A 13836-nucleotide genomic window follows, 5' to 3' on the forward strand; every position below is an offset into this window, starting at 1 on the left:
GAGCCATGTTGATGTCCTCCGGTGGATAAGTTTACGTAAAGTGGGAGGAAATGCATCTTCGTTGTTCTCCTTCTCTCTGTCGAGGTCAGGGGACAAGCGTAACGTTTCTAGATGAAGCTTTCCGCTTTTGGGTACAAAGGTCGAAGAGAATTGGGCGAACCAACTTGACAGCTCCAAGCCCAGTAACTAGAATTGGAAAAGAAGCCCAAGTCCAGTACTACACAGTTACACGAACACCTATCACAGCTTAGCAACATGCTTGAATAGATGAATGCGACGGTAATTTTTCTTCTCTTATTATTTACCTATTAATATTAAAGTAATATTAATTCATTTTTTAATGAGAAAGAATGAAACATCGTAGATATTTTGGCAGTAATGAGAAACGACTCTTTCAAGCAAACCAACATCAGCTGAATTTGTTGTCTAATCTTAATCAAGCTATCGAGTTCCATTATTTAGTCCACAAAGTTACGATCTCTACTCAATGACTCAATCACAAAGTGTAACTGTGTATAGTAGTATTCCCGGATATTTGATAGAGATGCATATATGGAAAGAAATACAAGTACCAAACGGACTCAAACTCAAACTCAAAAGAGTTATAATCTCTAGCGTCATTGCTATAATTTTATAAATGTTTGGCTCTTCATTAATGAAAATCATTACAAATATTATTCTCAATTCCTAAATTCTATATAGTATCAAAACTCTTAATTAATTAAAACTAACTCGTTGTCGTTGGAAATCCCCACCGAAGCCGAACCTTGGGCTTAACTCTTCCCCCTATGCCGTCGTCTCCGCTCCTTGTCACCAGAAAAGACCCTGCACCCCTTTTCGTGTGCCTATCTCTCCCTCTCTGCATCTCTTGGTCCCTCCTGAAATTTGGTTCCTTGCTAGAAGATTTGTAGATGTTGTTGTCATCGTCATTGCCTTTCGTCAACCAAATTGGCTCTTCTCTCGTCATTGATTTCCCACCGAAATCTCTCCACCCTAATGCCACCAGCAGTTTCACCTCCGTCTTGTAATTGGTCAATGCTTATGTGTCACCTTTGACTGTACACATGTATAGTTGATCAGTCGAAGTTGGGTATTTTCCTAAATAAATTCAAACTGTCGTCATTTATCTAATTAAGTTTAAAAATTGGGTAAAGCCTCTTTAATAAATTCATATTCAATCATTCAAGTGGACCTTTGTATAGTATTGATACCTTAATTTTCATTTATCAATATAATAACTGGTGTTGAGAGTCTGAAATTCCACATTCCAGCCTCCAAGGTAGCTCTCCTTCAAGCTCATCTCCCCGAGAATACCCTCATCCATGGAGTCGACAAAGTCTCTCACCTTTGGTAGCTCTTTGCTCGTCCCAAGCGTGCAAGAGCTGGCCAAACAGCCCATGGAAACGATTCCACCTCGGTACCTACGGCCAGAACTGGACTCTAGGATCATCAACTCCACGGATGCGTCCCAAATTGAGATACCCGTGATCGACTTGCGTAAGTTCCATATTGGAGAATCCATATTTGCCTCCGAACTGGAGAAATTTCATATGGTTTGCAGAGACTGGGGTTTCTTCCAGGTACTACATCTCTCCCACCAAAACCTTAGATCATTCCTTCTCCCTGTGCTTGTGACTCTTTGTGATTCTTATTTACTGTAGAATGAATCATAATTAAGTTGAATCCCAGAAGAAATCCACCAAAAGAAAAAAGAAAAAAAAGTTGCTAACTGAATTGTCCCTTATCCCCAGATGAACTCCTGAGAATTAAGTTTCCTTGATAAAGGAGTAGCAATTACTCCCACACACACAGGAGTGTCTTCCCGTAAAACATCAAAGAAGATAGAACTCCGTGCCACGGATTTCCAAAAAGAATCGCGTTTTGATGTTGAGAATACCAGAAAGAAAACCTTTTTGAAATTTGATCTCCTGGTGACGCTGTTGGGGCCGTGCCCGATTACCCAGTTGACTAAAAAAGTTGGTGGATGAGCTACAGCTACTATTGGCGGCTATTGCTTGTCAGGTGGTGGTCTGTCACCACTTGTTTTACTGCCTATAATATTTGTTTCGCAGGTGTCAAAACTAAAGCCTCTATTAACCAAATACAGCTTGTATTAGTTGCAGCAGATCACCGTGTCAAATACAAAAAAAAAAAAAAAAAAAAAAAAAAAATTTAAAAGGAAAGTTTTGTCAAAATGTTGAAAGCTGCAAAAAATGGAACTGCTACTATAAGTATAAGGTATAGTTTTATTTGGCTGAACCTCCTTCTGATGTTTCAGTAGAGACCGAATACAAGCAATGTATGTTCTAATTCAACACCAATGCTATTGTTAATTTGCTAGTTGGTGAATCACGGAGTGAAATCTTCAGTGGTAGAGAAAATGAAGCTGGCGATTCAACAATTCTTTACTCTAACCATGGAAGAAAAGAAGAGATACTGGCAACAATCTGGCGAAGTGGAGGGGTTTGGACAAGCCTTCGTAGTATCTGAGGAACAGAAATTGGATTGGAACGACATCTTTTTTATGACTACACTTCCTCCTGAACTAAGAAAATCCCATTTATATGACATCCTTCCTCTGTATTTCAGGTATCACCATATATATGTTTCCATTAGTCATGTCATAATGATCATTCAAATTTTGTATATATATTTGTGATTCTAATCTCGTTCCTTTTTATACCGAGTGAATCCGGGTGTTAAAAACCTCTTCTTGCTTTTTGGAGGCCTTATGATGGCAATCACTAACCTTTTAAGTACGTTTCCGCAGAGAAGCAATGGAAGCTTACTCGCTGGAGCTGGAGAAGCTTGCCAAGGAGCTGCTGGGGCTGATGGCCAAGGCCTTGGGAATGGACGAAAAAGACATGGCAGAGACATTTGAAGGGGGGATTCAATCAATGAGGATGAATTATTACCCTCCATGTCCTCAGCCAGAAGAGGTGATTGGCCTCACCCCTCATTCTGATGCTGTGGGACTCACACTCCTCCTTCAAGTCAATGAGATGGAGGGCCTCCAGATACGGAAAGATGGGGTGTGGGTTCCTGTTAAACCCCTCCCAGATGCCTTCATCGTCAACATCGGAGACTGCTTGGAGGTAAAAGCTCTGATATGTATACAGGGATAATCTTATCCTTAGCTAAGTTTCTGCTCCTACTTACAATGCGATGCGCAATGATAACAAGCTCAGTTTAGACTTACTTCCAATACTCCCTGCCTTACCAAGCAGATCTTCACCAATGGGATTTATCGTAGCATCGAACACAGAGCAGTAGTAAACTCAACAAAAGAGAGACAATCTATCGCGACATTCTACAGCCCCAGGATGCTCGGTGAGATCGGGCCTGCACGCAGCTTGGTCACAGCAGAAGGGCCAGCCAAGTTCAAGACAGTGCCCACAGAAAAGTACTTCAAAGATTTATTCACACGAGAATTGAACGGTAAATCTTTCCTCGACTCCCTGAGAATCGAAGGGCCAACCGCGGCGCTATCTGATCAGCCCTGAGGGATGGACTGCCCATGAACTTGCCCTTGTGTGGTCAATCGTTTTTACACTCAAAAGTTATAGTTTATGACAAACTTACAATGAAAAATAAAAACTCTTAATTTTTAAGAAGAAATTCTTCATAATGTGCTCCTTGTTATGTTGATATTCTGGTAGTATAAAATTTGATTATCAGTAGTAATACCCATAGTTTGATTCGGGAAAGAGACAACCTCCGACGCATTCTAACTTTCAAATGGATTTATTAGATCAATAGAGTAAGGAAAGTGATTAAGCATGACGTAGATGGTAGAATCCTTCATACTCCTTGTATTCTTCCCCTCAAGCTTGGAAGTATAGGTGTAGTCTCACATTAAAATAAAATTTTAATTGTATTTATTATCTTCTCCATCAAGGTATACCAGGATAAAACTCGGCCAAACATAAACTCTCAAAAAGATGGGTGATATAAAAAGTTGAAACCAACTTCATATGATTTTGAAAAAATAGTGACAATAATCACTAAAAAAAAGGTTAATGCCTCTCACTCACTCAAAGGACAATGATAAAAACCCACTTAAGGGTACCAATAAAAAAAGTCTAAATAGACTTAAAACAACCACATATATAAAGGAAGAACCAATCAAAACAATACACAATAAGTTGGTCTAAAGGAGTATGCGAGAACCAAAAGAGGATGGAAGGAGAAATATAATCAATAAAAAGGGGTATTTGGGGAATGAAAGGAAGAAAAAATAACCACTACGATAACAACAAGGAGATTGTAACGGTAAAATTGAAGTAACTTAATAAATTTGACTATGTATGACCTCAAGGGAATTTTTTGGGGGAGACCAAATTTTTTCTAAGTTTAAGGATGTGGAAGATACGCAACTGATGCAAACAAATCTCCCCTTAAAACCAAAAATAGTAATTTTGTTAGAGATGGGTATGAGAACAAATGGAACTAGTTGACTTTGTTGGTCTGAATCATATAATTTTGAGTTGGACATGATTTCGGATCCAGAGTCGGACCTAATTTTAGAGCCATAATTAGATATAGACTCAGAGTAAGAAGGAGAAGTATTTAACCAGGTATCTTTCTTGGTTTTGCATGTTGTAGACGGTGACACTAGTTGGGGGACTGGATATGTATTGCTAGAAAGAGTCTTTGTTGATTATGAAAGCAAATCATCGTTTTTTTTTGTTGTTTGCTAGAAGAAGATACAAATTGATGAATACACGAACTTTGCCAAGATCTTCTAAAAGAGGAGAATACCCACCGGTTGCAAAACCATAGCTGACTCTATTTTCACCGAAGAATGTGATCCTTCAATATGACTTGAGGGCGCTATCATCAGGTTTCAGTTAAATTTCATCGTTGTCATTGGGAGCAGCTAGACGAAGATCTACAATTGGTTCACAAAGGATTTGTTGGAAAGAAGAAATTTTATTGTTCAGAATCTGATGAGCTGAAAGATAAGGTTTTATCTCCAACTGGTGTTGAAGGACATGAAACACACATTAGATTAACTATAGTCGAGGTCTCTATCAAAGTAGGTCCCTACGGCCTTGCTGAAGGCACTACCCATGTTGCAATGTGGTTTGTTCGTTTTGCTGTTTATAAAGGATTTTGGAGTGATATCTCATGCTACAACGTGTTAAGTTGTAGAGCCTAATCAATGCCTTACGCGACTCGACCTTCGCCGTAAGGTCGCTGTGGGGGTTGGAAGAGGGTGGGAAGTCCCCCGCCCGATCCACGATATATTAACTGATATTTCATTAAGGGCAGTTTGAGAATTTTACTTTTGTATCGCGGTTGCCATAGTTTCCTCTTTCTATTTGGGGGGTGCTATTATGGTTTTATCATCTGAGGAACATCAGTTGCAGCCGAGCGAGGTTAGAGAAAAACAACACATGTAAGTGTGTGCGACTTGTAAACTATTTCATCTTCATAGTAGATTACTGCACCAGCGGACAAGACGTAATCTCACCTTGAGGCGAACCTATATAAATCTTATTGTCTTTATCATGCTTCCTTTTTCTTTCTTCTGTATTTATTATTATTGTTATTGTTAGTTTAGAATTTAGGTGTCTAATTCCTAAACATAATGCAACCAGATTCTAGCATAGGCTTTGTGCTCGATGAATATGATGAAGGGTCACAACTTCACAGACTTTTTGAATTCATAAACGACACCTATATTGTAGATGGTGCTCACCAAGAGGTTGTGAGGGGACACGAAGGACAGGCCGCACCATGCATGAACGATTTTCTTAATATCTTCTCTTCCTGTAACTTCAACTTGAATGATAATGGCGATCACTTCCTTCAACATAAGTCTGTTTTGTTGTAAGACTCACCATATTAATTTTGGTTCCTAAGACTTCAACACGATGTCTTATGGGAATCTTGTAAGACTCCACCATATTAATTTTGATTCCTGAGACTTCTAGTTGTAAGAATCATGTAAGACTTAATCAAATATGTTCTTCAAGAGTATTTATGTTTTTTGCATACTTCTATGAAAATGAGAGTTGGGAGAGAGAAAAGTATTTTCATAATATATACATTTTTATTATGATTTCAAATTATTTTTTTAACAATTCATACATGGGGGTGGGGGTTAGTGTGTATGGAAATGCACCATCACCTGTAGTTCCAGAGCGTATTGTATATGAAAATTTTCTACAAAGTTTTTCAAGTGCTATGAGGGTAGTCGATTTCTACAACGGGAAGTTATGACTATTTTTTAGGGTAGTCTACTACTTTGTGCTTTGAGAGTAGTTTATTACTTCTTTGTTTGAGGAAAAAACTCCCACAAGGTACCTTATAATCAAATATACCCCTACTTTTTATCCACTCATTGATATCTTCCCCAAACCTTTATCCCAGAGCCATCTCCAACATAGATCGAAGTTGTGCCTTCATATTGCCTTCAAATCAACTTGACAAGGGATGTAAACAATGACACTCAGTTACATACTACCGGCTTAACCACCTCAAGCAAACATGGCTCAAATACCTCAACTAACCAGGATTTGTCAACTTCATCTATGCCATGCAAACATAACTCATCCACCTCAATAAATATGACTCGGTCCACCTCACATGAAGCCCCACCAATCATGGATTATTCAAATGATGTACAAGTTAACAAATATTCTCCTCTTACCAAGTTAAGAAGGCAATGTCAAGACAAATCAAGGAGATGAGTTCTAAATAAATCTCTTGAGATTTTGGCTACATAAGGATCCTAAAGAAAAGGGGTATAAAGGGAAGGAGAAATATGCTCAACATGCCACGGTCAATGAGTCTACAAATGGAGGAAACATATCCCCGTGCTACTGCATGTTAAAGGCAATTTTCTTTGTCTACATGTAAAATACACTTTAATTCCTATCAAAGATGTACTTACAAACTATTGGATAAAGAAATGTGTGTGTCTGTTGCTAACCCCTTTAAAAAAGGGTGTATTGTTGCTATTGAACAACACCGTTCCACTAACTTTTCATGTTTCACCATAGGTGAATTGAAGAAAGTTGTTAGTGTTTTTTTTTTTTTTTTTTTTTTACATTTTTTCTTTTGTTTTCTTCTTTTGCTAATACTTTTGAAGGTAGCAGACTTCTCTTTAACAGAGGAAGACTCTTATTAGGTTTGTCTTTTTTATACTCTCAGAATCGGGTCTATTTGTGTTTTTTTTTTCTTTGTCATTTTAATTTTTGAAAAGCCTTATAGAGATAAGGATACAATTTGATCAAGTTCGAGACAGACTCCAACTCAAATTGCAATTCTTGTATCTAGAGATGACACGTACCTGAAGAGTTGTATTTGTAATCGTCACGGTCTCTGTTGTAAAGATACCTTACAATCTCTATAAATATTGTCTTCCTCATCAATGAAAAGGACGTGAATTACTTCCCTCTTCCTCATCTTCTATATGGTATCAGAGCTCGATCAATAATCCCTTCGCCCGTTCCAATCACTGAAACCCGTCAAAGCTCTCCAAAGCTGCGATCATTGTCACTGTGTTCTCTCTCCCCTAGACATACCTCGATTAATCAAAAGGCTCGCCATCGCCGGAAATTGCCATCGTATTCAAACCCCAAGGGTTGTCCGAATCCGCTACCGTTCCCGCAGTCAGTGCCTAGTATTTTTCTCTCCTCTTCTATGTCTCTCTAAATAGCTCTCGGTTTACTGTAAAACCTTCGCCGAAGCAATAGCCCGTTGTCGTCATTTTTGTCGTCGCTATTTCCATCATTCACCGTTATCTCCAACGACAACCGCTTGTCGGCGCCGCCTAGACTCCCCCAACCCCCGTGTCATCTTGACAAAACCACGCCAGAGCGACCTAAATTTAGGGGAGGAATTATTTCCCACCTACATGTGCTCCTTATTTGTCTTAGTGCTCGTGCGAGCTCACACATGTCACCGTTTGCAAGTATTGAACACTTTTTCCTTTTCTCTTTTCTCCTCTCAATTAGTGCGGGATAGTTGTGCCTCCTTTGGTGTCCTAGTTAATCAAATATCCATCTTTTCGATGAAAAATATATTTCTTTTGCCTTCCATTTATAAATATCAATCTTTTCCATTTCAATGATCGGATCTACTAATGCTATAATTGTTCATTATTCTATCCTTGACATCTCTCATATAAATATTGAAACATAATTCTCTTATGTACAACAATTAAAATCTTCTTTGACTTTTTGTATTACAACATGAAATTTGTTCTAATTAAATATTTGTATTTTTGGATAGAACCACGGTTGAGAATCGCAAACTAAGAGACACGAGACTTTTTGAGTGTGTGATTCAATCAAAGGATGAAAGAAGGAACGGAGAAAGAAAATGGAACAAGGGCAGAGGGTGAAGCGGGTTCGGGAACAACTCAAAAGGTTCCCTTTCACAAGTTATTTTCATTTGCAGACCCCCTGGATGTTGTCTTGATGACCATCGGGACGCTTGTTGCGGCTGTAAATGGAATCGCCATACCGCTTACGACAATAATATTTGGGCGACTCATCGACACGTTTGGTAATGCTAGCAGAAACAATGTTGTTGATGAAATAATCAAGGTAAAATGCATAATTCAGATGATTATTTCTTATGATAATAAAATTATAGGGATTACTTGCTTAGAGCTTCGTGTTTCTGCGGATTTTTTTGGGTTCTAGTTAGATGACATTTTTTTTTGTGGGCTTCTTCGTTTTCAATCTCTTTTTTTTCACTTTGGCCCTCTTAGTGCACTTTGAAAGTGAAAAGTGGAAGTACTTCCACTAGTGAAATTAACCCAAAAACCTGTTAATGTGTACCGCAAGTGGTGAGTGGAAGTGAATTACCTAGGTAATTCACTTTCACTCATTCTTATGTAAAATGAGTAAAAGTGAAATCACTCCCTAAAGTTAGTGAATTCACTTTCACTAGCGCGCTCACTCCCTTTTTCACACTTGTTTTGCTCATTCTCTCCTATCACTCATGCATTTGGATAAAATAAAATTATGTATTTTGTTTTAGTATTTTATTTTATACATTTAATTTAAACAAATATCTTATTTTAAATTTAAATTATTTATTATTTTAAACAAGTTGGAATTTAAATTATTTTACTAACATAATAGTTAAATAAAATTATCTTATAAAAATAAATATACCAGATTAATTTATATAAAAAAATACTCTCTTTTTTATTTGTATAAATTCATGATTTCAATATTATGTTTGATTTCTAATTTAAGAGTAAAAATTTAAATATTACAAAAGTAACCATTTGATTAAGCGTTTGGATATTATAAAAGTAAGTATTTGTTTGATAATTTGTTTACATTTTAAAAAATAAATAATTACTTTTAAAAAAACAATTACTTAATTTAAAAAGCTAAAACTATTTTATTTTTTTAATTTAAAACAAGTAAAATTTTATTTTAGTTTAGTCAAATTAAATTATCTAAAATAAAATTTAAATCTATTAAAATAATTTTATATAATAAAATACCATTTTTATTTATATAAATTCCTTAGTTTTAATATTATATTTAACGACTGTTTTAAGAGTGAGAACTTAGATATTACAAAAGTAACAATTTGATTAAGTATTTGGATATTATAAAAGTAAAGATTTGTTTAATCAATTTTTGTATATAATTAAAAAAATAAATAATCTTAATTTTAATTTAAAATTAGTTGAAATATTTTTTAGTTTTGTTAAATTAAAATATATAATAAAATTAAATATATTAAATTAATTTTTTATAATTTAAATTTCTCTTTTTTATTTACATAAATTTATGATTTTTAATATTACATTTAATTAATATTTTAAGAGTGATAATTTAGATATTGAAAAGTTACAATTTGATTAAGCATTTGGATATTATCAAAGTAAATTTTTTTGAGTTTTTTATTTTTATATATTTAATTAAAAAATAAGTTAATTTTGTTTTTTATTTAATTATTAATCCTGACAAGTTAAAATCTATCTTAACTTATTATTAAAAAATTTAAATAAAAATATCATCCTTTCAACTGAGGAATGCTGATAGCATTGCTGTTGTTCACAGAGGACAAGTAGTTGAACAAGGTACTCTGCTGTCATCCTTATTGTACTGTTAAAATTTCTTCCTTTCAACTGCTTTTAAAATTAGACTTAATATTTGCTAACAGGTCCTCATTCGGAGTTGATCAAGGATCCAGAAGGGGCCTACTCTCAACTTGTTCATCTCCAAAAAGTGCAACAGGCAAATAACCTAGTAGAGGAAGTGAGCTCCAGGGATGCAGATAACATCATTTCTAGCTCTGATGCAGGAGTAGGAAGATCTGGAAGTCACAGGCTTTATACAAGATCCATAAGCCGAGGATCTTCTCATGGAGGGAGTAGTAGACGTTCCTTGTCAATCTCCTTTGGTGGCTTTCCTTGTCCCATAGGCTTACAAGAGGATGGGAAAAATAGAGAGGAAGAAGTGGAAAAAAGTGGCCATGATGAGCCCCCCAAAAAAGTCTCTCTTATGCGGCTAGCTCTTTTGAACAAACCTGAGATCCCAGTCCTACTATTAGGATCCGTGGCTGCTGCTGTACATTGTCTGATCTTTCCTATATTTGGTTCCATACTTTCAAGTGCCATCAAAATCTTCTTTGAGCCTCCACATGAGCTTCGAAAAGATTCCAAGTTTTGGGCATTGATGTTCCTCACTCTGGGGGTGGCTGCTTTTGTTTCAATACCAGTTCAACAGTATCATTTTGGAATAGCAGGTGGTAAGCTCATAAGGCGCATCCGTGCCTTGTCATTTGAGAGGGTAGTGTACCAAGATATCATCTGGTTCGATGAACCAACAAATTCCAGGTATGTGGAGTAATGGGCCAATTATACTCAAGCTGTTTGACCTTTATTACCATTGAAATGTCTGTATGGTTTTAGTGAAGCCATTGGTGCGAGGCTATCGGCCGATGCTGCAACAATGAGGAGTCTTGTTGGGGATGCATTAGCTCTTATGGTTCAGAATATATCAACAGTGGCAGCTGGGCTTGTGATTGCGATGGTTGCTAACTGGCCATTTGCTCTCATTATCTTAGCTCTACTACCATTAATGGGTCTTCAGGGTTATGCTCAGATGATGTTCCTAAAGGGATTCAGTGCGGATGCAAAGGTAAGTACCTCCAATTACCAGGGGCGACACCTCAGAATCTGTTACTGTATTTAGACCCTTAAAATCCAACATGTATCAGTCGATACAGATCATGTATCGGACTGTAGCGTTATCTTGGAACAAGAAATTCTGAAAAAGAAGAAAACGATGGTTTGTTTCATATGGGCCCCTCCACAATCTGAGGTGACTCACGGCTTGTCTCCTCTTCATCTTTTTTTTTTTTTTCCGTTGTTCGTTTGCTGTTTGCTGATCGAGTACAATGATTTCAACTGTCAAAACTAGAGACATTAGGAACCTGATTAAATGAGGTGTTTCTCCTTCTTGTGAAATATTGATTTAGAATATTTTAAAAACGTGGAAGGTTGAATGCAGGTAATGTACGAAGAAGCCAGTCAAGTAGCGAATGACGCAGTTAGTTGCATTCGTACAGTTGCAGCTTTCTGTGCAGAAGAAAGAGTGATCTTTATGAAAAGAAATGTGAAGTCCCAAGGAAAAATGGGGCAAGGTATAGCAAGTGGGATTGGCTTTGGTTTCTCCAACTTGGTTCTCTTCTGCACCTTTGCCGTTTGTTTCTATGCTGGAGCTCGTTTCATTGAGGATGGAAAGGTGAAGTTTTCTCAAGTTTTTAGAGTAAGCAGAGTACCTTATGTCTTTTGACCTGATTTGTTAACGGTTTTTGAAAGGAAAAAACCTTTTTCGTCGTCAATCGCAGGTCTTTTTTGCCTTGACAATGGCAGCTACCGGAGTTTCTCGAACAAGTGCACTGGCTCCAGATGCTACCAAAGCCAAGGATTCTGCTGCTTCAATTTTCTCTATACTTGACCGGGAACCTAAAATAGACGCAAGCAAAGATGAGGGCACTACATTACCAACTGTTAAAGGTGACATTGAACTCAGGCACGTCAGCTTCAAATACCCAACTCGACCAGATGTTCAGATCTTTAAAGACCTGTCTCAGTATCTCCTCAGGGCAGGTACCACTGACTTAACGGCCATTATGTTACTATGTTTTTCTACCAGATAGTTCCATCGAACAATTAGTTAAACGTTACAGGTTGGTCTTTTTGCAGACGGTTGCTCTTGTCGGCGAGAGTGGTTCCGGGAAATCAACTGTAATTGCATTGCTGCAAAGGTTCTACGATCCAGACTCGGGTCGAATAATGCTTGATGGTGTTGAGATTCAGAAGTTGAAGCTTAAATGGCTGAGACAACAGATGGGGTTGGTCGGCCAAGAACCTGTTTTGTTTAACGAGACAATCCGAGCCAATATAGCTTACGGGAAGCAAGGTGAAGTAGCGGAGGAGGAGATAGTTGCGGCTGCTGAAGCTGCCAACGCGCACGGGTTTATATCCAGTCTGCCTCAGGGGTATGAAACGAACGTAGGGCCGAGAGGTGTCCAATTATCAGGAGGACAGAAGCAAAGGATCGCCATTGCGAGAGCCATACTAAAAGACCCAAAGATTCTTCTTTTGGATGAGGCAACGAGCGCGCTGGACGCTGAGTCGGAGCGTGTTGTCCAAGAGGCATTGGATAAAGTGACGGTGAACAGAACCACAATTATGGTTGCTCATCGGTTAACAACGATTCATGGGGCTGATGTGATCGCTGTGGTGAAAATGGGGTCACAGCAGAGAAAGGTACACACGAGTTACCGAAGAAAATGCTTTCCGCCCCATTTTGAGAATTATCTACGGGACTCTCGCCCTGGGCTCTCTCTCGGTGCTTTTTCTGTCGTTCCGTTCCGTTCCCGCAACCCTCTCTCATTATCTGCTCTCTCTTTTGTTTCCATTCCCACCGTCCTCTCTCGTCTCCATTCCCACAACCCTCTCTCATTCTCTGCTCCCTCTCTCATTCCCGTAGCCCTCTCTCATTCCCGCAGAGCACGGGAGGTCGAGCATCTGCTACAGAGCTTCTTGGCCTCCCTCTCTTCTCCCTCTCGGTGTACCGTTGGAACGCCGCCTCTGTCGGCATTGCCCGCCACGTTGCCTTTGCCTAGCCCATCCACGTCGCCATCGCCGTTGCCCGTTGGCTCACTGCTGAGGAAGACGAAGATAGTTTAATTTTTCCTAAGTTAGGAAAAATTAAACTATCTTCATAAAAATCGTTAATTTATAATTTTTATTTATAAAATATTTTTTTTATTTTACAATTACTATATTAAAAATAGTGATTTAATAGTCATAATTAAAATATTTTTAAAATAAATATTTGATAAATTATTTTGGCATAATTATCCGATTGTTATAGTTAATTAAACCAATGGTTTTAAAATTTGTGATAATATATTATTAATTAATAATACATAAAATATATTATGTACAAATATATAGTGTGTTAAAGTTATGATTAGATCAATTTTTTCTCTTAAATTATTCATTTTTAAGTTAAAGTATATCATATGTTATTAATAAATTAATAACTTAACGTATTACTTTCGTTTTTTTATTTATAAAGTTATTTATTTATTATTTGTAATTAATCATATACGTATTTCATTGGCTCATGTAATTACCATATTAATGCATAATAAAATATCTAATTCAATTAATAAATATATTAATATATTTAATTATACATTAAATAACTTATTCTTGTAGTAATAATAGTTGTTTTACCTAATTTGGGATTTAAGGATTATGTTGTAATTAAGTGCACTGTAAAGGTTTAGAGATTTTCTTGTTTTTTATGTTTTTCTCATGTTGGGGCACTA

At 37.1% G+C, this 13836-nt stretch overlaps 1 protein-coding gene and 1 pseudogene across 2 annotated transcripts; both read left to right on the forward strand.

Moving 5' to 3' along the window:
* Positions 1-1278: 1278 nt before the first annotated feature.
* Positions 1279-3532, forward strand: LOC137963720 (protein SRG1-like). 2 transcript variants are annotated; one of them, XM_068810890.1, is made up of 4 exons: positions 1279-1631; positions 2342-2589; positions 2771-3095; positions 3228-3532. In XM_068810890.1, the coding sequence occupies exons 1-4, from the start codon at positions 1323-1325 to the stop codon at positions 3501-3503; spliced, it is 1158 nt and encodes a 385-aa protein (XP_068666991.1). In that variant the 5' UTR covers positions 1279-1322; the 3' UTR covers positions 3504-3532. The 2 variants fall into 2 exon arrangements, with proteins under 2 accessions (XP_068666991.1, XP_068666992.1); XM_068810891.1 differs by having other exon boundaries at positions 1279-1580.
* A 2564-nt stretch (positions 3533-6096) lies between these two features.
* LOC137963456 (ABC transporter B family member 4-like) lies at positions 6097-12807 on the forward strand (annotated as a pseudogene).
* Positions 12808-13836: the final 1029 nt, after the last annotated feature.

Source organism: Aristolochia californica, unplaced genomic scaffold (genome assembly GCF_029961685.1).
Source record: "Aristolochia californica isolate CCGP_79_NKW_82.1479 unplaced genomic scaffold, dmAriCali1.0.hap1 SCAF_4, whole genome shotgun sequence".
Classification (NCBI taxonomy): Eukaryota; Viridiplantae; Streptophyta; class Magnoliopsida; order Piperales; family Aristolochiaceae; genus Aristolochia; species Aristolochia californica.

What these genes read in the sequence shown, in the direction of transcription:
- LOC137963720 (XM_068810890.1), top strand. Translation starts at nt 1,323, where the DNA reads ATGGAGTCGACAAAGTCTCTCACCTTTGGTAGCTCTTTGCTCGTCCCA. An exon ending in ATCCTTCCTCTGTATTTCAG is followed by an intron (nt 2,590 to 2,770) that starts GTATCACCATAT and finishes ACGTTTCCGCAG; the next exon opens with AGAAGCAATGGAAGCTTACT. An exon ending in ACATCGGAGACTGCTTGGAG is followed by an intron (nt 3,096 to 3,227) that starts GTAAAAGCTCTG and finishes CTTACCAAGCAG; the next exon opens with ATCTTCACCAATGGGATTTA.